Source organism: Xylona heveae (genome assembly GCF_001619985.1).
Source record: "Xylona heveae TC161 unplaced genomic scaffold L228scaffold_9, whole genome shotgun sequence".
In the NCBI taxonomy this organism is placed as follows: domain Eukaryota; kingdom Fungi; phylum Ascomycota; class Xylonomycetes; order Xylonales; family Xylonaceae; genus Xylona; species Xylona heveae.
The window spans coordinates 813,874-835,196 of record NW_017264201.1 but is presented as its reverse complement, the minus strand read 5'-3'; the positions used below and the strand labels follow the sequence as shown (position 1 = coordinate 835,196).

Sequence of the window (21,323 nt, the reverse complement as noted above, 5' to 3'; positions counted from 1 at the left end):
TCTACCGCATGTACCACTGTACGGTTAACTGTTAGTGGATGCTTAGCTAGGACGGTATTTTATCATGCCACACTTGTAGCACCGCGCATTCTTGGCAGTGGGGCAATCGGAAGTCAATACCTTTGTACAGTTAAGCGTCACTAACGAACCCTCTAATTATGCATTCTGATGAGCAAATAACAATTTCAAAAGCCTTCTGGGATTTGTTAGAGACACAGCCAAACCCACCGTGTCTTACCTTATAGATAATTAGTTGTGCGAGAATTACAAACACAAATATGGTTGGAAGAACGTACCATGAAGCAATGACTGCCTGCTGCTGTTACTGCCAGTGTCGCTGTCGCTGTCGCTGTCGGTGACCATACCTTTAGTGGCACTGTAAGGTGCCTCAGTATATGTTGCGCACCAATAGTCATATGCGTACGCTCCGTAGGGGCTCTCCACCTCCACTGCCGTCATGCTCTGACCGTAAGAGGGCGAAAAATTATTGGGTATATTGTGGGCATTGGGACTATAGGGTATTTACAGCAGATATTTCTCGATGGGATTTTTTTGGGATGTATTCCAAGGCCCTATCTACTCAAATCAAATCATGCAATTCAGCTCGTTGTCGGTATTTACTATTGCTCATAAGCGCTTGCGCCTACACTTTCAGCCTTTCTCATGGTCGCAATTTTAGCCGCGTTCGGCAGATATGACGTGTACCTCTGTATTCTTGTACAATCTGCGCAGATAATCAAGTGAACAGCTAGTTGTAATGTTATCAATGGTCTATCGAAGCGTCTCGCAGCTCTTCTGGCCTGTTCATTGTTTATAGTCTTATGCGCTGATCTGACCATCCCATATACTGATCTAATTTCGGGCATAATTTTGTATTTGCTTTACCTCAATCAGTTATCCTACGGTACTTTGCATTGTGTTCGCTATGGTCTATAGTCTTTCCATTAATTCTCCTCGTGACCCGTATTATTATCGCCCAAGGACTGGCGACTACTTGCATAGGAAAATAAAACTTGAACAATAAAATAATAATAAAAGTCTAGCATTGCAACTTTTTTGGAGCGATCTTCGCGGGGTTCCATTTGCGACTCAGAGGAACATTCTCATCTTATCATGATTCCCCCTGCAGCCGAGATGAGAATAATAATAATGCAAGACATACATGCCAAGCATAATAAGCGAGCACAACTCCCAGGACCAATGACGCCCTTCCGCGATAAGGTCCGGCGAGCTCCCTTTCAACATCGGAATCCGCTGATCATCAACTGGGAACAGAGGATCAATTCACTTGATCAATCACTCCGATAAACTTTCTCACTATTGAAAGATGGCGACCACATCCAGAGCGCCCCGCCTTCAAGGCAAAAATGCTATCATCACTGGAGCCGCAGGGTACGTACTCGTCACATTCAACTTGACCTGATGTAAAATGCATAATTCTTCCAAATGCAATCATCCGCTTTACGTGCCTTGATATGCCATTCAATACTCTGAAATCTTGCGTCCTATACTTGCTTCGTTATATCGATTGGCTTCAAATTTCTTCTAGATCTCATGGCTTTTTATCTTCTATGCTTTGCTCAGATTTTGATCGATCAAGTACCTCAAACATGTATCGTTCCTATGTTGACATTAGCTCGTCAGTGGTATCGGTTTCGAGACGACTGTGCTCTTTGTACGTGAGGGCGCCTCAGTCTTGATGACCGACATCTCCGCCAAGGCATTGGAGGCGGCCATTAAGAAGGTCAAGCAATTGTTGCCTGATGCTACCTCCAAGGTTGAAACCATGGTCTGCGACGTCTCCAAGGAAGAGAGCGTGGCTGCTGCAGTTGCCCACCTTGACGCCTGGGGCGGCCTTGACATCATATTCAACAATGCCGGTATCATGCACGCTGACGACGCGGATGCCATTGCCACGGAGGAGAAGATCTGGGAACTCACTCAGCGCATCAACGTCAAGGGTGTATGGTATGGATGTAAGCATGCCGTGCTCAGCTTACGCAAGCACAAGAAGACAAAGGGCAGCATCATCAACACAGCCAGTGTTGTTGCATTAGTCGGCAGCGCTACGCCTCAGCTTGCATACACTGCCAGCAAGGGCGCTGTCCTCGCCATGACCCGCGAGCTTGCTATTGTGCACGCTCGGGAAGGTTTGTATTGTATATCAGATTTCCACATATGATATGGGTGTGCTAAGTTAAAACTAGGTTTCCGCTTTAATTCACTTTGCCCTGCGCCTCTCAAGTAAGCAATCTTTTGAAATTTCATCTTATCATTCGTTGATCACCGTATTAATTTTGGCGTTCAGCACTCCATTGCTCCAGGACTGGCTTGGCGATGACATTCCCAAGCGCCACCGGCGTGAGGTTCACTTTCCCACCGGTCGCTTTGGTGAGGCCATCGAGCAGGCACATGCTGTACTGTTCCTTGCCAGCGACGAAAGCTCTTTCGTCAACGGAAGCGATTTTGTCGTCGACGGCGGCATGTCGAAGGTTTGACTTCCAAATACACCCTCAAAGTGACACTAACGATATGTGCTAATTATAATTCAGGCCTACGTTACCCCCGAAGGTCCGGCGACGAAGGCACCAGTCAACTTTAGCAAGTTGTAAACTAGTAAGGTGTTAATGTTCGGGATATGCCCGAAACCTTTTGAGTTCATAGACCTCGTTTTGAGGCCGTCTTATTGTTCCTGGGAAATACCATCTACATTTACTATCAAAGGATTCATTTCGAAATGCTCCATCTTTCAGCACCAAAAATGCATGTGACTGGTGATCTCATTAGCTTATGGTATCTACGATGTGATATCAGAAGGAAACGGCTGATTAGTGCAGGACTACTACTCGAACTTACTCTATTTTATTCGGAAGAAAATTGTGAGCAAACAGCGAAGGTTTTACTGCTTTTTCTTCATCTTCCAGCTTGTCTTGCGTGGTACATTCTCTCTGCCCACTTTCTGCTGGCTTCGACTCGCTCGGGCGTGGCATATCTACATCTTAACGAACCGCAGCAGCAAAGCTTCTGACTGTCGAAATAAAACGGACCATAGTCGATGGTGATCTCCTCGAAAATGTCGATTTCCCTGATGGATTTAACAAGAGTCTTACGGTGTTGGCCAACAATAACAGTTTCAAAAACCGAATTTGGTTCGCAGGAATGGTTGATGTACCTTGTCCAGTTTCCCTTGATGGCCGAACTTATCATTCCTACCTGTGCAACTCTGCGAGAATCGAAGATACTCATCCCATACACTTCGTCTTGAACGTTGGCATGAACGGGTAAGATTTCACCAATGTACTCACCCAGAACGGCATTGTTTGCGATCCTCTCGAGAGCGCGGACGCCATTACCTTTATGAGGATATTCTGTAATCTCAACGAGCGGTTGGGCCATGGGCTTCTCGTGGCAAGCGCAGATGGTGGTACAGCATACGGAGCAGAGGTCGTCAAAGTTTCGAAGTGTCGGATCGCGTGGATACGGCCATTGTAGTGGCCAGTTTCGTGGTCTCCCGAGTATGCCAAAGGCGTTGGGATTATAGATGCACCTGTCAATGTTAATTTGCAACTGTCCTTGGTATTGAAGTCGTCTTGCTGGGCCGATCAGTGGAACCGTCCAGTGATGAGGGTGGTCTACGGGGATATGGCCGACGCTACCCGAGCAAAGTCCAGGAGGGAGTAGAATATCCCATCTGAGCCCTCTTACCTTGGCAAACACTTCGATGCTTCGGAAGTTCGCTTTGATGCACTCGCCAACTGCCTGCCACTGGGTTTGATCAAGCAATTTGGTGGCTTCGCGAAATGCACCCGAGGTTGCGAGAATACTAAGCATCATCCATCCGCATGAAGAAGCGACCTCGCTGTAACGAGTGCGAGACAAATATTCCCTAGCTGCAAGGTTTTCAACATGCTGATATACATTTGTGTTAGAGCAAAGAGGCTGCATACTTTCGAGGGTTGCTTTGCTCATTGCGCCCTGGGCGAGTTCGTTTATAAGTGTCGTTTCTTCGCCTCTCTGAATGCATTCTAACCAGATGCGTGTCTTCTCGATGACCGCTGCCGCTTCGTAAAAGTGGATGAGAATTCCACTTTGAATTGAAGGGGATAGCAGGCCGGCCAACGATGAGGTGTTATTAGGGGGTTTTCCTGAGGTAGAAATAAATTGAACAAGGGAGGGGTTCTTTTGCAGAGTGTCAATAGCATTTAGCATCAAGCCTGGGGTAGAAGAGTCGCTAATATCTCTATATATCTGGGCCATGATCTGATGCGTACTGTTCTGCATAATGAGATTATTCTGGGTGTGGAAGATCTGGAGTGTGGTGTTCATGGTAGGCAAAGGGTTGATTGAGGCACTGGGGATGATCCCCGAACCTAGCAGATTTCTTGGACGAAAGATCCAATCGAACATTTTTGACGGAAAAGATTTTATAAGCACTGGTAACATGCAGGAATATGGTCGTTCAGAGAAGGGATGATGAGGTGTGCTTGTGCGGGTTTCAAGAAAAATCTCGATGAATGGAGATGGGCAGCAGATGGATGGCATTTTGCATCTGATATAGATATTACGAACAGACAAGGACTGGGTATGTATTGGAATCATGTTTGAATTGACAAGTGCAGAATAAGAACTGAACTGTGATAATATTGTGCAATGAACCCTGACGATAAACCGTGAAAAAAAAGGGTCCTACTAGTGAACAATGGCGGAACAACCTACGGAACATACCAAAGCCTCAATCATTCTTTGACAAATTTCCGACTCCCCCCAAAAGAGGAACAGGACCTAAACACGTCAGTTATATCTTCCAAGGTAATGAACAGATTCCATCAGCTACAGCACAGAATCTGGTCAAGTGATGAAAAGGACGACAAGAGAAGTCGGAAGAATGTGGTCCAAGAAAGGCCAAGTATCGAGGAGGTTCGGCTATTGTCGCTCCCCAACCTCGGGGGAATTTCCCCAGCTAAGACTAATATGACCCTGTTACCCTGACCTGTAGCTCCCGCCGTCCCCCGCACCCTTTGGCTCTACCTCCCGCTTTACCCCAAAGTCGCTATAATTTGCATTAACCACTCCATCATCGTCTTCGTTTCTCTGGCAAGTTCTGAAAAATCCTGGACCAGATTTGCAATACCTGTTTCTCTTGTTTCTCCGGATTTGGCCTTGATAATCAACTCGTGGCTTAGTTTTGCTTCCATCAATTATATATAATTCCACTTGAGCCCATTGGCAGTCGGAAGGCTATTCTCGGTAATTCCTGGGAAGCTAACCAACACCATGGCTTCGAGCCGATTGCTTTACCGCTCCACGTCTAAATTCCTTAGACAAAACCCCCGAGTTTGGTCGAGTCGAATTCTACCAATCTCATATTCTATAAGCTCAAATTTTGGAGCAGTGGCCAAGAAAGCACCCATCGCTCGTTTCTCGACCATGCCATCATTACAGTCGGCGTCTGCACCGCCTGCTCCAGGTTCAGCTGTCTACGACTCGGAACTGACGGACATTGCAAATTATGTGCATAATTATAAGATTGATTCCGATCTTGCTGTGCGTATTTTAGTCTTAATCATGGTTGAGACCAGTTTTGTTGAGATACTAATATCGAAGTCAACAATTTAGTATGATACCGCACGTTTCGTGTTCCTAGATACCCTAGGCTGCGGCTTAGCAGCGCTCAACTTCCCACAATGCACAAAGCTACTTGGTCCCATTGTTGAGGGCACGACCGTTCCCAATGGCACCCGGGTGCCTGGCACACCATATCAGCTCGACCCTGTTCGCGGAGCTTTCAATATCGGCGCAATGATTCGGTGGCTCGACTACAACGACTGCTGGCTCGCCGCGGAATGGGGTCATCCTTCGGATAACCTTGGCGGAATTCTTGCGGTAGCTGATTGGATCTCACGCACAAACCGCGCCGGGAAGAAGCTTGCCAATGGCAAAGTTCTCAAGGTCAAGGACGTCTTGGAGGGCATGATCAAGGCACACGAGATTCAAGGATGCCTGGCTTTGGAAAACTCGTTTAATAAAGTTGGCCTTGACCATGTAGTCTTGGTCAAGGTTGCCACTGCTGCTGTCGTGTCCAAGATGCTGGGTCTCTCAGAGCAACAGACTGCGGATGTGGTCTCTCAGGCCTGGTGCGATGGTCAGAGCATGCGCACCTACCGACACTCTCCGAATACAATGTCGCGAAAGTCGTGGGCTGCAGGCGATGCATGCGAGCGCGCTGTCAATTTGGCTCTCAAAGTCATGGCTGGCGAAGGCGGCATGCCGAGCGTCCTGTCCGCGCCAGTCTGGGGCTTCTACGACGTCAATTTTAATGGCCAAAAGTTTAGATTTCAGAGACCCTATGGCAGCTATGTCATGGAAAATGTATTGTTCAAAGTGTCGTATCCGGGTGAGTACATTATTCAACCTACTTCAACACGTACCAAATATTGACCTTGAGAATATAGCCGAATTCCATTCCCAAACTGCCATTGAAGCAGCAAAGATTATATACGATAAACTACAAAAGATGGGCAAGTCGGCCCAAGACATCAAGAGTGTCACTATCCGTACGCATGAGGCATGTGTGCGTATCATTGACAAGCAATTGAAGCCGCTGGACAATTTCGCCGACCGTGACCACTGTATTCAGGTAGGTTCTCCGATGAACTCTGGAATTTTAGGAGATTGCTAATTGTCTATAGTATATGGTTGCGACTATGCTTGTGTTCAACCGTCTTGAAGCAACGGACTACACTGACGGCAGCGAGGCTGCTACATCGCCCCTTCTTGAGGATCTTCGCAAGCGTATCCAGTGTGTTGAGGATCCGCAGTTCACCCAAGACTACCACGACCCCAACCTTCGAACGATTGCCAACGCTCTCACCGTGACATTAAATGACGGACAAACACTGGATGAAGTATCAGTAGAAGCGCCTCTTGGACACAAGCTCCGTAGAGTGGAGGCGAAGCCGGAGATTTTGGCCAAGTACAAGCGGCACCTGGAGCCACATTATTCGCCAGAGAGGGTAAGGGAGCTGATTGATTTGGGCAATGATGCAAAGAGACTCGAAGAGATGGATGTAGACCAATATGTAGATCTCTACGTGAAGAATTAGGAGGATTGGGAAGTTTTTTGGGTATCGTCGTTCAGACGCAATATTTTCCCTCTGTGAGACTCGTCAATAATCAGTCCTTAGATTGAAGAATTAGATGAATTTGGTCAAAACACACGTACATATATGTCGCCTTCGAAGTAGTATATATAAAGAATCAGATGGGATATTATATACTACGAGATGATCTTTGTCTTCTTTACGAAAGGGGGCAAAAAAACAAGAATAAAATAAAAATAACGTGAGTAGCAAAAGAGTTCGGATGCCCCGTTCTTCTCATTCGAAGAACGGTTAAGGCATCCTACATCTCCACCCCTTCCCCGGTGCGGCCTCATCTAGGGGCGCCCCTCAGGCAGTGGGAATAAATTCCCAGCTGCGATTGTGGCTACACCCCGACTCGAACTCACCCCGTGAAATTCCAGAACGTTGACAGAGAGGTTTTACCCAACTCGGCCACCGTCCCTTCTGGTACATTTGGGTAGCAATTAACTTCATATTTATGTTTGCTTGTCAGTGAATGATAATGGTAATGCCGGGCTAGCGAATCCGGAGCTTTAGAGCGTATACCCGTGCAGACACAATATGGCAGAAACGGTATACAAAGGTACCTTTAATACTTCTAAGAGAGAGAGAATAAGAGCTCCCCGCAATTAGAATGAAAAGCATCTGGGTAAATGTCTACTGCATTACTTCTAAGGTCCTATTACTTCCAAGGTCCTAGTGCACGCATCATGATACTCATGGTCCGCAAGGTTATGATATTTCCTAATTAGGTAATCCTCGATGGGCCGCTCGGAGTTTTGGCCGCGGCGCACTCCGTAGAAATCACCGATTACGTCAACGCAGGGGTCAATCCCCACTTGGGTTTACAGAGTACATCAACATTGAATTTGTCCCCGTTGCCCCTCGCCTGGCTGGCCCCTCTCTAAAGCACAGAACTTCTCAGAAACTGTCGAGTCATTGAGTTGGAGTTCTTTCACGAAAATATCATTTTTTCAATATATCTGGTACGTTCCTCTTCCTTTTCTTTTGTCCTAAAGCGCTGTTTCTCCGATTGTGCAAGACTTTGAAGCTTACCTCTGGCGAATCTAGAAGCTAGGTTCGAAAATCAGACCACCCTCGACACTAGAATAAATCATTGACATTTCCCTCCGAAGGCTTGGATAAACGCTATTAAGATGTCTCAGCACAGGTAAGGTTCCTCTTTTCCCCCTCGGAGCGTGAAGAGCATTGGTCGGTTTAGCCGCGGACAAAAGAAATGCACTCGACGTCGTGGTTGTCCAAGATGTGCGACTGAATAAAGAGAGAATCATGAGAATAATGGGAATCATGAGATAATGAGAATAATTAGAATAATGAGAATCATGGGAATAATGAAAGTAATGAAAGCTAACACCAAGCTAGTGCCGCCTGCTGTTCGATCCCGCCCGTTATTGTCGAGGGCTATGAGCCCAAGGGCCAATACATTACTATCGATGGCATGAAGACTTGTATGTTCTGAGAAGCTTGATTATTTTCTTGGGTGTAACTCTGTACGGAAACGAATGCTTACACGTACAGATGTCACTGGTCCTGCGGACGCGAAGAAGGCTATTCTTGTCATCTTTGACATTTTCGGATTCTACCCTCAGACCCTCCAGGGTGCAGACATTCTGGCCAACTCCGACAAAGATGCCAAGTACAAGGTCTTTGTGCCGGACTGGTTCGAGGGCAAGCCCGCAGACATTTCCTGGTACCCTCCCGACACCAAGGAGAAGGGCGAGAAGCTCGGAAACTTCTTCTCGACGACTGGTGCTCCCCCGAAGACGATCCAGCGCGTTCCCAAAGTCGTGGAGGAACTGAAATCACAAAACTCTGGCGTTGACTCTTGGGGTCTGCTCGGCTTCTGCTGGGGTGGAAAGGTACGCAATAGTCCGTGTCTACCAAGTACTGGCGGTCCGAAGATAAAGATTCTGGAAGGATCAACTTGAGGATAATTTGAGGATATTCAAGACTGACTATGGCTTTGATTTATAGGTTACTACTCTTTCCAGCACCTCTGGCAGTGTATTCAAGGCCGCGGCTATTGCTCACCCGGCTATGGTCGACCCCAACGATGCCCCTAACGTTGCCATTCCATTTGCGTTCCTCGCATCCAAGGACGAGGACCCGCAAGCAGTTGCCCAATTCAAGGAGAACTTGAAGGTGAAGAACTACGTTGAGACGTTCCCAGACCAAATCCACGGCTGGATGGCCGCCAGGTAAGGTTACCTGTATTATTGAGCGTGTTACTGGTCAATGTATTAACTGTCGTTAGATCAAACCTCAAGGACCCCAAGGTCAAGGCCGAGTATGAGCGTGGCTACAAGACCGTTCTCACCTTCTTCCACGACAACCTGTGAATATACAGAAGTCATGATTAATGAGCTAGATGATCAGCCGTCAGGCTTAAATAAACATGTTTTAAACCATGGGTCAAAATAAAAGGATAATGATCATATATCAAGTTCAATTACCAGTGATATTCAGTCCATGTTTACACGTAAATTTAATTACAGTAGACACAGACCGGGAATCGATTCGTCAAATTTATTTTATTTGTTGCATTCAAATGTAGAATATTCGCTATGACAATTCTCATGACTTTGCTGGTCTAAAGCATTATGCTCCGCCCTCGCGTCTTTGTCCGACCTACATTGCAATTGCGTGTTAGCTTATCCATTTTTATTCTCCTTTTGTCCTCTTGTCCTTTTCTCCTTTTGTCCTCTTGTCCTTTCCTCCTTCCGTTCTTCTTTTTTTTCTTCTTTTTTCTTTTCTCATTATATTTTTTTACCGTCTGGTGATTATACCAAAGGAGGGAGACTAGTATAAGACGAAGGACAAGACGAAGATGTAGAGCAAGGGGAAAAGGAGGAGGACGGGAAGGGAAAAGCAAAGGGAGCTAAAGGGACTTACAAAAAACCCTAATCCAAAACTCTCCGTGGTAAAAGTAATTTTCGATCCCTTGGGGAAATAAAACACGTCTCCCCGCGTCGCGTGCACCTTCTGCCCCGTCTCGTCCGAAATGTCAAACTCGCCGTCCACGATAATCTTCATCTCGTGGTACGTGTATTCGTAGACGAGCGGCGTGCCTTTTTCCAGCCGGTAGAAGCCTGCTGAGATGGGCTTCTCGGGGTCGTTTTCTTGGCTGAGGCAGTGTTAGCTTATTATCCCTTGTCTTATTTTGTTTTGTTGTTTCATTTTATTTATGTTATTGAATAGGTTTTATTGAATTTGTTTCGGGGAGGTTCTTTTCTTTGGTTGGGAAGAGGAGGAGGAGGAGGTGGTGGTGGTGGAGAGAAGAAACAGCGCAAGGGAATAAGGGAATAAAGGAATAAAGGAATACCTGGTAGCAACGTCGCCGAGGTAGGCATTCTCGTTGGCAATCAACGGGGGCTTGAATTCCGTCTGGGCGCTGCGGTGGTACTGGAAGGCCATTATATCCGTGTGTCGTCCTGTATGTTTATGTTTTGTTTGTGGGTTTTAAGTATATGTAGGTGTAGGCGCAGTGTAACCGTAGGATAATGCACAATGCACAATGCAAGCACCGGGAAAAGTATGTGAAGAGTAAAAGCTATCTCGACCTCGAAGGGAAGGGAGTAAGGAGTATATATATTTACATCTATATCTATGTCTGTCTATTTGATTGCGTCTAGGGTATACCGTATACAGGAGATAAAAGGAAGGGAAAGGATAGGAAAGGAAATGTACTACAAACTAGGAAACCTGTGCAAAAACGAGAAGGGTAAAAAAATTGTGGAGATGGATAACCCATCGAGTTACTATGTACAGAATCTCTTCGGTGTCCGATCACATACCTGCATGTACCATAGGTAGGTAATTGACATGATACAGGTATTGTCCCCGTACGGCAAGGCCAAGTATGGTCATCTTTGGCAGTTCAGAGCGTAGATGAGAAATGTTTACACTTGCAAGTTGCCCCTCAATCCCTCCACCCTCGGAGGCGTCGAGGGGTACTATACGATAAGACTGATAGGACGATAGGACGACAGGACCCGAGACCCTCAAAGGAACTTTTTGCTTAATGGGGTATAGCCCGTCTATCCCGAGCACATCAAAGCTGTGGTTATTTGGTAGAAGAGGGAAACGTAGGGTAATACTGAGTGAAGGATTAAGTACCTTTGTACCTTGGCAGATTGGGACGGTTGGAGAGCTGCAGACTGCAGGCAACGCAGCAGGGCAGGCTGCAAACGGATAAACAGGCACGGGGTGTCGGCAAGCGAGTGGATAAAGATAGGAACGAGGAACCCTGAACGAGATAAGGAATGGTAAAGTTAACTGGTTTCGGACATGGGTTCCTTTGTCTCGTATGCAGTACGTACGTATAGTGTACAGAGGTACTGCGTGTCAAGAGCGCTGAGCACGTCATGTCGGTATGCACGAAAGAGTGAAAGCAAGTGATGGATGATTATGTATGTATAAGATCTGTTTCGATGAGGTTCACAGGTCACTGAAGAGATACGAAGCATAAGAAGAGATCAGATACGATGATGAAGAATTACAAGAAACTGTTGAAGAGATCAAGGCATCAAGGAACTGAGAGATCAAGATGAGAATGATGCCATTGGTATAAATCTAATGATTATGGACATCTAATGCGTAGAAAAGTAAGAACAGAAACACCGGATGCCTCCCATAAATAAAACCATCGCTCCTCAGAATACATTCGTCCAGATATATGCGTGACATCGTCATTACAATCAGAAAAACAAAACAGTACAAATAACAAGGTCAATCCAATGACCTATTTATAAGCTTGAAATGCTTAGGCCTCAGCCTCAGTCTTGGGCTCGACATGCTCGACGTGCTCGTTGGAGCCCGCGTCAGCCTCTCTGCGCTTGGCAGTTGCACCACTGGCGTGAGCAATCTCAGTAAAGGTGATGGTGGGCTTCCAGCCAAGAGACTTGCGAGCGGACGAGACCTCATTGTAGAGCTCGTCAACCTCCTCAAGAGAGAGGTTCTTGGTCTCGTAAATCAAAAAGTAGACGAAGCCAATGCAGATGAAGCAGCAGCCGAACCAGATGAAGAAGATCTTGGACTGCAGGTTGGCGTTGCCGGGACCCCAGTTGACCAGGTAAGGAGTAGAGTAGGCAATGGCCCAGTTGAGCAGCCAGTTGGTGGCAGTGGTCATGGAGAGCGACTTGGCGCGGACCTTGAGCGGGAAGATTTCACCAGTGACGACCCAGGCAATGGGACCCCAAGAGGCGGCGAAGAAGAAGATGTAGATGCAAATGAATGCAATGGCGGCCTTTTGCGCGGGCAGGTTGTGCACGATGATGTTGCCCATGGAGTCCTGGGAGGTGGTGGTGGTACCGAGGACAGCGACAATGAGCTGAGAGACGGCCATACCGACGGCACCCCAGAAGAGGACAGGGCGACGACCCCACTTGTCAATGGCGTACAGACCGGGGAAAGTAGAGGCAGTGTTGACGCAGTTGGTGATCAAGCTGATGACAAACGAGTTGTGGAAGCCAGAGTTCTTGAAGAACTGAGTGCCGTAGTAGAAGATGAAGTTGATACCAGTGAGCTGCTGGAGACCCTGAAGACAGCATCCAGTGATAAGACGCTTGAGCAGGTTGCCCTTGAAGCAGTCGAGGTAGGTGGCCTTGCCAAGGCTCATCTCGTAGTCGTGGTTGGCGCGGATCTCGGCGAGTTCCTCAACAACGGCAGGGTGGTCGACAGGGAGTCGGCGAAGGCGGGAGAGCGACTTGAGAGCAGCGGCAGTCTTGTCGCGCTTGATCAGGTAGCGAGGAGTCTCGGGAAGCAGGAGCATACCGCTGACCAGAACAATGGCCCAGGCGAACTGCACGGCGATGGGGATACGGTATGAGCCGCTGTCATCGCGGTTCTTGGTGGCGTTGTTGACAATCGAGGCAAGCAACAGACCAATGGTGATGGCGAGCTGGTACGAGCCGACAATGACACCACGGATCCATTTGGGCGATGTCTCAGACTGGTAGAGAGGAACTGAATTATTTGTTAGCAATCGTTTCCAGGATTGGCCACGGAGGAAAACTTACTCAATGCAGAGATGAGACCGACACCGAAACCGGCGAAGAAACGACCGGCAACGAACATGGGGATAGCACTAGAGGCAGTTTGCAGGATGACACCAAAGGCGAAGACACAGCTCGAAGCAATGATGGCAAGACGACGACCGATAGCGTCACCCAGGTAGGCAGCGCCAAGAGCACCAAAGAAGGTACCAGCGGAGAGAATGGAGACAATCTCAGCTTGCTGAGATGCCGTCACAGAGGGGGCACCAGTGCTGTCGACGTGACCCGTGGAGAATTGCTTTCGCCAGTAGGTCATGGCCAGGATACCACCAATGGTACCCGTATCATATCCGAAGAGCACACCACCAAAGGCAACGAACATGCCAATGACGATGGCGGGCCAAGACTTGCCCGCCACGTCTGCGGGTTTCTTGAGCATGAGACCCATTGTGAAGAGTGAGGTAGGGTCCAATCAGTTAGGAGTGAGGGAGGACTGATCTGAGATTGATGGAGAAGAAAAAGGAAGAAAGGTGAGAGAGGGGTTCAAAGGGCGATATATGAATCTCGAATGGCTGATTGATTGATTGATGTAGATGATGATGAGAATGACTTCCGAACCCGGGGAGGAACGGTGTTCTTTATACTCCATGACGATTGACGCTTTTGCCTCTCGACTTGTACAGATTCTACCTCCAATGCCCGACTGCGGCCGGAAAGAGAATCGTTCAGCGTCTGGCCATGATCAGCTGTGGGCCGCGTCCCCCGTGGGGAAGGGGACTGGACCCATGACTGTTAGGTCTCCCCACAAGGACAACTCTCTAAAGTGGGCCTTCGTACATGAGATTCCTCCATTTTCCAGCTCTCGCTCTTTCTCTCTCGCGCGTGCGTTGGAACGAACTGGCGACCGGCGCTGTCGGACCCACATTATTCCAGCCGGGATCCGCCAGCAAAAGCTGGAGTAACTGGTACAGTCATCATTGGACACAATTGGGAGACCTGGGGGTGGGGAGGGTGGATGGAGAGACGTTGAGCGGCCAGTGCAGAATTAGATTGTACGCCGGAGGCGGCGATGGGCTCTGGACTTGGGTTCGTTCTCGGGCTGGTCTGCCCTAGAGGGAGGTTTACTACCCCTGTACCTGTCCAAGTCCCCATCCAGGCGACTTGTCATTGGCTTTGACGGCTCGAGCTAAAGGCATCCAGGTGCAATTAGAACAGGGGATGGCCAATGATGACGGCGTATATTTGACCGAAACTAATGACAGTCACGCCGGGCCTTGACTGTCTTGGGGTTAAATCAACCTGTCGCTTACCGTGTCCGGCGGGTTCCAGTGTCGCCCAGTGTCGAGTCGAACCGCGAAAGCGACCCGAACGCGAATAACAGTCATCAACAAAGGAGGCCAAGTGGGTCTCAATTGCTCTAGATGGGTCAAGATGCTCGTGCAAAGCCCAACCTGGATCCATGTGGATATCCACTGAGCACTGTTTCAATTGGATCGAGCGCCAGAAAAGTGGGCCAATTCAGCAGCGAAATTATACTACCCCGTGGGGATAATTGCAAATCTACAAGGACGAACCCCATGCAGTACAGTACAGCCCATCTGGCATATGAAATCTTTACGAAGCAGCGCAGACATCTACTCCACATGCATGTACACTACTCGGCCTCATCTCCGATCTCAACTGCTAATATTGTGGGCCTATTGTGGGCCAGTCTTTACCCAGAAATCAGGATCCGGGGTACAGAGTACTTGTGGGGCGAGTCACGGCCACATGATTTCCACGCGTGCTCTTTTTCTCCAGCATCTTCTATTGAAAGGAAAAAGAGACAAAAAAAATCTGTTCATTGTTATGTTCTATTGTTAAGCAGGCTAGCAAATCATGAGCCGCTCGTCTCCAGCAATGCTCGGGCCAGGTACGGAAGTGTACCTTGACGCAGGCCACCATCATCTCATTATTGTTCTGATCACGATCATTCAACGTATCGCCCATTGTCCTATGAGAGCGGCGCCTCCCCCCCACCACCAACCGGTGGGGTCCGCCGTCTGGAGAACGAGGAATCAGAGCGGTCTGCTAAGTGCTGGGGTTTCCCCGCACACGCGCAATAAGTTTCATCTTGAACTAATTTCGCTTCTCATTTGTTGATTCAAACCCATGTGTGGTATGTGCTGTTGCAAAACGTCCTGATATGACGATAATGATGCCATTATTATTTCAAGCTCGCAGTGCATATGGTTTTCACATTCGTTATGATGAAAGAAGACTCTTGCGCACATGCCCATGGAGTCTACTCGTTGCCCTACATGGCTGGTCCTAAAGGGAGATTTTCCTTTCAATTGCCCCTCCTTCAATTCTTGTTGAGGTCGAGCGAGAGCGAAAAAGGCACTTCCCGCTCCCTCATCTTCGCCCCAGGGCGTAGGGACGGGACGATGGGGAACGGGGCGCCAGCGCCCCCCTCGGCAGCGTGTGGCCGGCGGCGCTCGATAGTCATGTTTGTCACGTAATCTTCGAGACAGGCACCGAACATCAGACACCGGGCACCAGGTCACCGTATTCAATAAGCTAGTGGAAATGCGGCAAAGCTGCCTCTGATGACCTTGGCAGTCAACCAAAACGCCACATGGGAAGGGAAAAAAAAGATATTGCCCAACCTAGCGTGATCACCTTCGTTTTCATATTAGGAACGAAGCACTATTGCCATCTTGTTCATGCTACTCGTAACAAGCACAACAACTAACCCGTTAGAGGACGATAGGCCGAAAATACGGCCCAAAGAACTTGCGAGTCATGCTTTGGTTCGCCATTGTTCACATTTTGTCAGATTGAAAGCGTGCCGCGGTTGTCTGATCGAGTCTCTCCACCGATCACTAAACAGAATTTATTCGCGCATAGAAACTTGCTTGACTGATTTGGCTGACATCAAGACCCGCGCGGATAGCCTAGCAGTCCGGCCATTGACGAGTCGAATCCACTTTCGACCGTCTGCTTGGCAATCACCAGTTCTCTTGTGGATCTTTGTGGGGATCGCCACGTTCCAGTCTGGGATACTGGTATAGTGCATCTGGGGTATCTGGGGAAATTAACTACAGTTTATGGGGTAGGATATACTCCGCAATCCCCAGATTTTTCTTCTTTTTTGCATTTAGCTTTTTCTCGCCACCTTTTTTGCTTTTTCTTGTTTGACAATTTTATGCATTCATTCCTTTTTCCCGCATTTGTACGCCATCGTCTTTGACTGTTTTCCATGTCCTTTAGTTCTGCTTTTGAGGATTGAATTACCAATTATTATGCCAAATGCTGCTCATAGAACAGTCTTGTGCTCAATTGGCTTAGGGATGATATACTATTTATATGCATGGCGTTTTGATGCACGTTTTATTTATCAACTTTTGGTCCTGCATATTCGATGACTTACCCTCCTCGTCTTGCTCATTCTCTTCCTCTCTGTCCTCTCTTTCCCCTGTCTGTTGCTCATTCTTTCCCCTGACAAGCTTTCCCCCTCCCCTGCAGCACCCGCAACTTACCGCACCAGCGGCGCTCCAACGCCTGGGCCAGAGTCGCAGACTAAGGAATTGCGACAATAAGCTCACCCCGGCACCCCGTGGAAGATACCGCAGCCCCGTGGCTGCTGCAGTTGAGCGTCTTGCTGATACTTGCACGCGGTCTGTGGCCTGTGGCCTGTGCTCTGTCCGCTGTCCTCTGCCGCTGCCATTTGCGTCTCTGGGAAGAAGACCTTTGCCGGATTCGGACCCCGCATTATATGGAGAGAAGGATGGGGAGGGGAGCGGCCCGGTGCGCTGTTCAGCGCATTTCCCAACACTTTATTGCAATTGCGAGCTAACATTAGCAGATGACCCAGATGACACCATGAATCACTCCATATAGAGAAGTATTTTGTTCAGTTTTACTACATTACCAACCGTTATACTCGATCTGGAAGGCCGTCTTTCTCTTGGCATCTTTCTTCCCCTCTGGTTATTGTTCTTCTTCCCCTCTGGTTATTGTCCTTCTTCTCCTTCTGACTACAGTCCTTCTTCTACCTTTTCGGGTTCTTGAAGGCCCCCCATGCACCAGAGGAGAACCAGTAACACAAGCACGTGTTGGACCCTTGGTCTCTCGGCAATGCAGCATGCAGGATGCATTATGCATCTATCGTCCCTTGTCTTGAAGCTATTGACCTGTCCTTTATAACACAGTTACACTTTTACTATGCTACATTTTCCCTATCCAGACTATTCTTTTCCCCTCTCGTCTTTTCGCTTTTCTATTGCTCCTTCTATCCTCGCCTCCTCAATAGCCGCCAGGCCCTTGGAGAGAGGGGCACAGAACAGTTCCGCCACGCTGCCACGCACAATAGCCGCTATGACCACCACTGCAAGACACAGTCACACAACATAAGCCAGATATGTTAGATCCCAACTCCAACTCCATCTTTCGCGTCCACCTTGCCCGGACCACTGCACGGACAAATACGAGAAACTGACAAGGACCCTTGAAAGCATAACGACAAGCTTCACACTCCTGCATCCTAATGCTCGTTTCTTTTTGCCTCCTTTTCCCCTTCCCCAATCCATGTCCCCCCTTCAGCAGTGTGTTGTTGAGTATAAAGGCTTTTTTTTTTTAGCTTTAGCACACTCTGTTGACAATAGTACTATTACACTGACACTTTTCTTTTACCGCACTCTTTGACTCTCTTTTGACCTCTTTGTTTAGCCATCATCGTACGTTCGTACCTCCTCTTTCACTTCTCGTCACCTCAAAACCATTTCCCTCTCGGCGCCAGTCAAAAATATGCATTTGCCTCTACCCCTGCTGCCCCGCAACGATTTTCCGGGCCAGCGGATTAATCGTTCCCAGTGTATCCTCTTTCAGCGTTGCGGATTGACTACTGTATCCCCCCTCCCCGGGGTCCCGGTCAATGCATATATCGGACCTTGCATCTGCGCAGAAAATGGTACTATGTACTGTATAGCGCCATGCACAGAGCACGGGGACTAGCGGCATATTGCCAATTGATGAAATACTTGCAAGGGTTCCTCCCCCCGCCCCCGCCTCCGCTCCCGCTCCCTGTCCTTCTTCCTACCCCACACCCCACACCCACACCACACATCACAAGATCGTGTTCTCAGGAACCGCTACTTGGCTTGGCAGACCTCATTAGGATCTTGTGCTTGCGATGGGTATATAACCTCTTGTTTGTCCTTTTGTGTGAACATGAGTATATCCCACTACATTGCATTCCATTGAACGTTTTACTCAATATTCGCAGCATATACTATCTCGTCCAGACTAGCGCAATTCATGGCTCATAAACATTGACATTTTGTTTCTTTCCTTTTCCCTATTTGATATACATTCTCTATTGTTCCAAAAAAAAAAAAATATCAATTAGTACCCATAACGCTCAAGGCATACATACATACATACATCCACAATGCCTTCCGCGCTTCACTCCATCCTTCTTTCCCTCGTTTTACACTCCTTGCCAATCCTCGCCGCTCCCGCTCCTTCCACCGACCCTTCCTCCCCCTCCTCCTCCTCCCCCTCCTTCTCCTCCGGCCCTATAACATGCGACCCCTCCAAAGACCACCCCGGCCCAGCCAACCCGTCCTTTGAAGACGGGACGCTGAACGGCTGGACCATTATCAGCGGCACCGCCTTCTCCAACTCGGGGTCCATCAGCTCCGCCACATCCTACTGGGGCGGGCCCTTTGACCAAGTCGGGACGTACCACCTCTGGGGCTTCGCCGCGGCCGGCGACGGGGCTGTCGGGGAGCTGCACAGCAGTTCGTTCGCAGCGAGTTCGGCGCTGAGTTTCCTGATTGGCGGCGGGTATGATCCGGATAATTTATATGTAGCGCTGGTGCGGGACGCGGATAATAAAGTGCTGTATAAGCAGACAGGCGCGAACGACGAGGCGTATGTGCGCGTGGTGTGGAATACGGTGGGCTATGCAGGCGAAAATGTGCATCTCGTGGTGTATGATAATGCGACGGCGGCGTGGGGGCATGTTAATGTGGATGATGTAAGGGTTGGGTGTGCGGCGCTGGGGGATACGGTGACTGTCTCTGCTGCTGCTGCTGCTGCTGCTGCCTCTGGTGTTTCTGCCTCTGAATTCTCAACAGAAAATAACAACGACAGCAAAGAAAACGACAAACGAGACGAGAACGACAACGAGAGCAAAAACAACGGGAAAACGACAAAACTGACATTCAACGTCATCGGACAAGCCAACACCGCATCCGGGACGCAATCCCAAATCAGCCTCTTCTCCAACGACGCGCTGCGGCCGCAATACCACTACACGCCGTACCAAGGCTGGATCAATGACCCGGCGGGGCTGATCAAATGGAGCAAAGACAATCGGCACCACCTGTTCAGCCAATATAACCCCGCGGAGGCGGTATGGGGCCCCATGCACTGGTCCCACGCGGACAGCAGCGACGGGGTGCATTGGCGGAATTTACCCGTGGCGCTGTATCCGCCGTATTATGACACGGACAAGACTGACACGAGCGGGCGGTTTACGGGCTCGGCGGTGACGGATCCAAAAGACAGTTCGCTGCGGCTCGTGTTTACAGAGTTTACTGACACGACGCATCATCCGGGAGCGACGCCCGAGACGGTATGGACGGCGACATCGGGGGACGGGACGACGTTTGTGTATCCGTCTGCTGGCGGGGGCGGGGGCGGCGACGGCGGAAATACTAGCACGAACCCGATAATTGCGACGCCCCCCGCGGATTCGGGAAATGGGTTCCGTGACCCAAAGGTGTTTTATGACGCGGGCGATAATCGGTACAAGATGGTCGTGGGGTCGGGAGATAATGACAAGGGTGGGAAGGTGCAGTTGTTTGCAGCGGCGGGGTCGCTGACGACATGGGATTATGTGGGCGTGCTATATCAAGGGGATGGCTCGCGGGGAGCAATGTGGGAGTGTCCGAACTTCTTCCCCATTACATCTGCAGATGGCAAGACGACCAAGTGGGCGCTGTTTTACGGTGGGAATGAGAAGAATTGGTACGAGGTGGGCACGTTTGATGGCACGACGTTCCAGTCTGAGAAAGTTGGTCTGTTGGATTACGGACCGGACTTTTATGCGGCGCAGTATTATCAGGAAGGTGGTGTTGCGCCGCCGGCACAGAAGTCGACGTCGGCGTCGGCATCGTCAGGAGGTGGAGGAGGAGGTCGTGTCTTGGCAATTGGCTGGATGGGTAATTGGGATCAGAATGCCCGTTTTGTAAGCAGGCTCAATGGCTGGGCTGGCGCGCAGGGAGTCACGCGTGAACTCTTCCTCAAGGCCGATGGCGGATTGGGCAGTCGACCGATTGCCCAGATTTCGAGCTTGGCGTCTGGAAGCCAGATTGGTGGAACGAGCAAGACAAAAGATGTCTCTGCTGGAAGCAGCTGGACTGTTGGATCTTCCAACCAGGCGCAGTTCACGGTGACGTTTGATCTGGCCAGTACCAGCGCGAATATTATTACCGTCAAGGTCTTTGGTGTAGCGGCGTCGGGCGGTAGCGATGCTGTCTTGGTAACGTATAATAAGGCCACGGAGACCCTGACGTTAGATACGACTCATGCTTCTTCGTATGGATGGCCAGGAACGTGGAGCGCGCCGGTCATTGTGGATTCGTCGAATACACTCAGCTTGACGCTCTTAATGGACCGCTCTAGTCTCGAAGTTTTCTCGGCAGAAGGCGTCTCGTTGACCGCATGGGTCTGGCCTAAATATGTCCAGAGTAATCAGGTCCAGGTCGTGGCGGATGGGCAAGGAAGTGTCCGTGTGACAAAAGCCAGCCTGGTGCCGTTTGGCAGTGCTTGGGTATCGTAGTTTTGTTTTGGACTTGGCCGTGTAGGGGAATTCCTGGGAGGTAAGACGATCAAAAAAGACGAAAGGCTGCCTGGAATATTTGCAAAAGTGAAAATAAGTGCTTGATATTGCCCTTTCGAATTATATACAAGAGAAAATCCGTAAGCTGTTTTACAAATATTTACTGTCCCGAGCATTATTTTTTCGTGGTGTTCCGCAAATTGGTGGTCGAAGATAACCAATTGCTCGTCTTCATCTAGGCCAAATAAACCTCGAACCTTCCTCCACTTTGGCGGAGCAGGTATCCATGAACGGATTGAGATTTGAAGGGAAATCCAACCCGTTTCCAAGAAGATACGGAGGGCAATTTCAGAATCG

General features: G+C 49.0%; 9 protein-coding genes across 9 annotated transcripts; 6 read left to right on the top strand and 3 right to left on the bottom strand.

Annotated features, from left to right (window-relative positions):
• Positions 1–1,454: 1,454 nt before the first annotated feature.
• L228DRAFT_179402 (short-chain dehydrogenase) lies at positions 1,455–2,763 on the top strand. The gene is made up of 4 exons (XM_018329551.1): positions 1,455–2,150; positions 2,208–2,244; positions 2,309–2,492; positions 2,553–2,763. The coding sequence occupies exons 1-4, from the start codon at positions 1,700–1,702 to the stop codon at positions 2,610–2,612; spliced, it is 732 nt and encodes a 243-aa protein (XP_018186338.1). The 5' UTR covers positions 1,455–1,699; the 3' UTR covers positions 2,613–2,763.
• A 150-nt stretch (positions 2,764–2,913) lies between these two features.
• Positions 2,914–4,407, bottom strand: L228DRAFT_240534 (SET domain-containing protein; the record flags this gene model as incomplete). Its single annotated transcript, XM_018331254.1, has 2 exons — positions 2,914–3,890; positions 3,948–4,407. 2 exons carry the CDS (start codon positions 4,405–4,407, stop codon positions 2,914–2,916), a joined length of 1,437 nt encoding a protein of 478 aa, XP_018186337.1.
• A 1,020-nt stretch (positions 4,408–5,427) lies between these two features.
• On the top strand, positions 5,428–7,103 carry L228DRAFT_270066 (putative 2-methylcitrate dehydratase; the record flags this gene model as incomplete). Its single annotated transcript, XM_018335360.1, has 4 exons — positions 5,428–5,544; positions 5,617–6,394; positions 6,453–6,637; positions 6,690–7,103. 4 exons carry the CDS (start codon positions 5,428–5,430, stop codon positions 7,101–7,103), a joined length of 1,494 nt encoding a protein of 497 aa, XP_018186336.1.
• An 892-nt stretch (positions 7,104–7,995) lies between these two features.
• On the top strand, positions 7,996–9,770 carry L228DRAFT_249600 (alpha/beta-hydrolase). Its single transcript, XM_018333122.1, has 7 exons — positions 7,996–8,107; positions 8,170–8,174; positions 8,256–8,292; positions 8,505–8,590; positions 8,661–9,001; positions 9,117–9,340; positions 9,397–9,770. The coding sequence occupies exons 3-7, from the start codon at positions 8,279–8,281 to the stop codon at positions 9,479–9,481; spliced, it is 750 nt and encodes a 249-aa protein (XP_018186335.1). The 5' UTR covers positions 7,996–8,107; positions 8,170–8,174; positions 8,256–8,278; the 3' UTR covers positions 9,482–9,770.
• L228DRAFT_249595 (hypothetical protein) lies at positions 9,680–10,691 on the bottom strand. Its single transcript, XM_018333121.1, has 3 exons — positions 10,465–10,691; positions 10,035–10,266; positions 9,680–9,770 (listed from the first exon to the last, which is right to left on the bottom strand). The coding sequence occupies exons 1-3, from the start codon at positions 10,554–10,556 to the stop codon at positions 9,741–9,743; spliced, it is 354 nt and encodes a 117-aa protein (XP_018186334.1). The 5' UTR covers positions 10,557–10,691; the 3' UTR covers positions 9,680–9,740.
• Positions 10,692–11,904: 1,213 nt separating this feature from the next.
• L228DRAFT_270063 (high-affinity glucose transporter) lies at positions 11,905–13,583 on the bottom strand (the record flags this gene model as incomplete). The annotated part of the gene is made up of 2 exons (XM_018335359.1): positions 11,905–13,106; positions 13,160–13,583. 2 exons carry the CDS (start codon positions 13,581–13,583, stop codon positions 11,905–11,907), a joined length of 1,626 nt encoding a protein of 541 aa, XP_018186333.1.
• A 2,155-nt stretch (positions 13,584–15,738) lies between these two features.
• On the top strand, positions 15,739–16,380 carry L228DRAFT_179228 (hypothetical protein). Its single transcript, XM_018329548.1, has one exon. It carries the CDS (start codon positions 15,841–15,843, stop codon positions 16,186–16,188), a length of 348 nt encoding a protein of 115 aa, XP_018186332.1. The 5' UTR covers positions 15,739–15,840; the 3' UTR covers positions 16,189–16,380.
• Position 16,381: 1 nt separating this feature from the next.
• L228DRAFT_179229 (hypothetical protein) lies at positions 16,382–17,143 on the top strand. Its single transcript, XM_018329549.1, has one exon. It carries the CDS (start codon positions 16,484–16,486, stop codon positions 17,015–17,017), a length of 534 nt encoding a protein of 177 aa, XP_018186331.1. The 5' UTR covers positions 16,382–16,483; the 3' UTR covers positions 17,018–17,143.
• Positions 17,144–18,348: 1,205 nt separating this feature from the next.
• L228DRAFT_179232 (glycoside hydrolase family 32 protein) lies at positions 18,349–21,266 on the top strand. Its single transcript, XM_018329550.1, has 2 exons — positions 18,349–21,106; positions 21,206–21,266. The coding sequence occupies exon 1, from the start codon at positions 18,567–18,569 to the stop codon at positions 20,964–20,966; it is 2,400 nt and encodes a 799-aa protein (XP_018186330.1). The 5' UTR covers positions 18,349–18,566; the 3' UTR covers positions 20,967–21,106; positions 21,206–21,266.
• Positions 21,267–21,323: the final 57 nt, after the last annotated feature.

Excerpts from the sequence above, each read along its gene's own strand:
- L228DRAFT_249600 (XM_018333122.1), top strand. Across the intron at positions 8,591-8,660 it reads TATCGATGGCATGAAGACTT|ATGTCACTGGTCCTGCGGAC; the intron begins GTATGTTCTGAG and ends TTACACGTACAG. Across the intron at positions 9,002-9,116 it reads GCTTCTGCTGGGGTGGAAAG|GTTACTACTCTTTCCAGCAC; the intron begins GTACGCAATAGT and ends TTTGATTTATAG.
- L228DRAFT_179232 (XM_018329550.1), top strand. The coding sequence starts at position 18,567 with ATGCCTTCCGCGCTTCACTCCATCCTTCTTTCCCTCGTTTTACACTCC.
- L228DRAFT_179229 (XM_018329549.1), top strand. The coding sequence starts at position 16,484 with ATGCATGGCGTTTTGATGCACGTTTTATTTATCAACTTTTGGTCCTGC.
- L228DRAFT_249595 (XM_018333121.1), bottom strand. The coding sequence starts at position 10,556 with ATGGCCTTCCAGTACCACCGCAGCGCCCAGACGGAATTCAAGCCCCCG. Across the intron at positions 10,267-10,464 it reads CTCGGCGACGTTGCTACCAG|CCAAGAAAACGACCCCGAGA; the intron begins GTATTCCTTTAT and ends ACACTGCCTCAG. Across the intron at positions 9,771-10,034 it reads GTTTTGGATTAGGGTTTTTT|GTCGGACAAAGACGCGAGGG; the intron begins GTAAGTCCCTTT and ends ATTGCAATGTAG.
- L228DRAFT_179228 (XM_018329548.1), top strand. The coding sequence starts at position 15,841 with ATGCTACTCGTAACAAGCACAACAACTAACCCGTTAGAGGACGATAGG.
- L228DRAFT_179402 (XM_018329551.1), top strand. The coding sequence starts at position 1,700 with ATGACCGACATCTCCGCCAAGGCATTGGAGGCGGCCATTAAGAAGGTC. Across the intron at positions 2,245-2,308 it reads CTTTGCCCTGCGCCTCTCAA|CACTCCATTGCTCCAGGACT; the intron begins GTAAGCAATCTT and ends TTTGGCGTTCAG. Across the intron at positions 2,493-2,552 it reads TCGACGGCGGCATGTCGAAG|GCCTACGTTACCCCCGAAGG; the intron begins GTTTGACTTCCA and ends ATTATAATTCAG.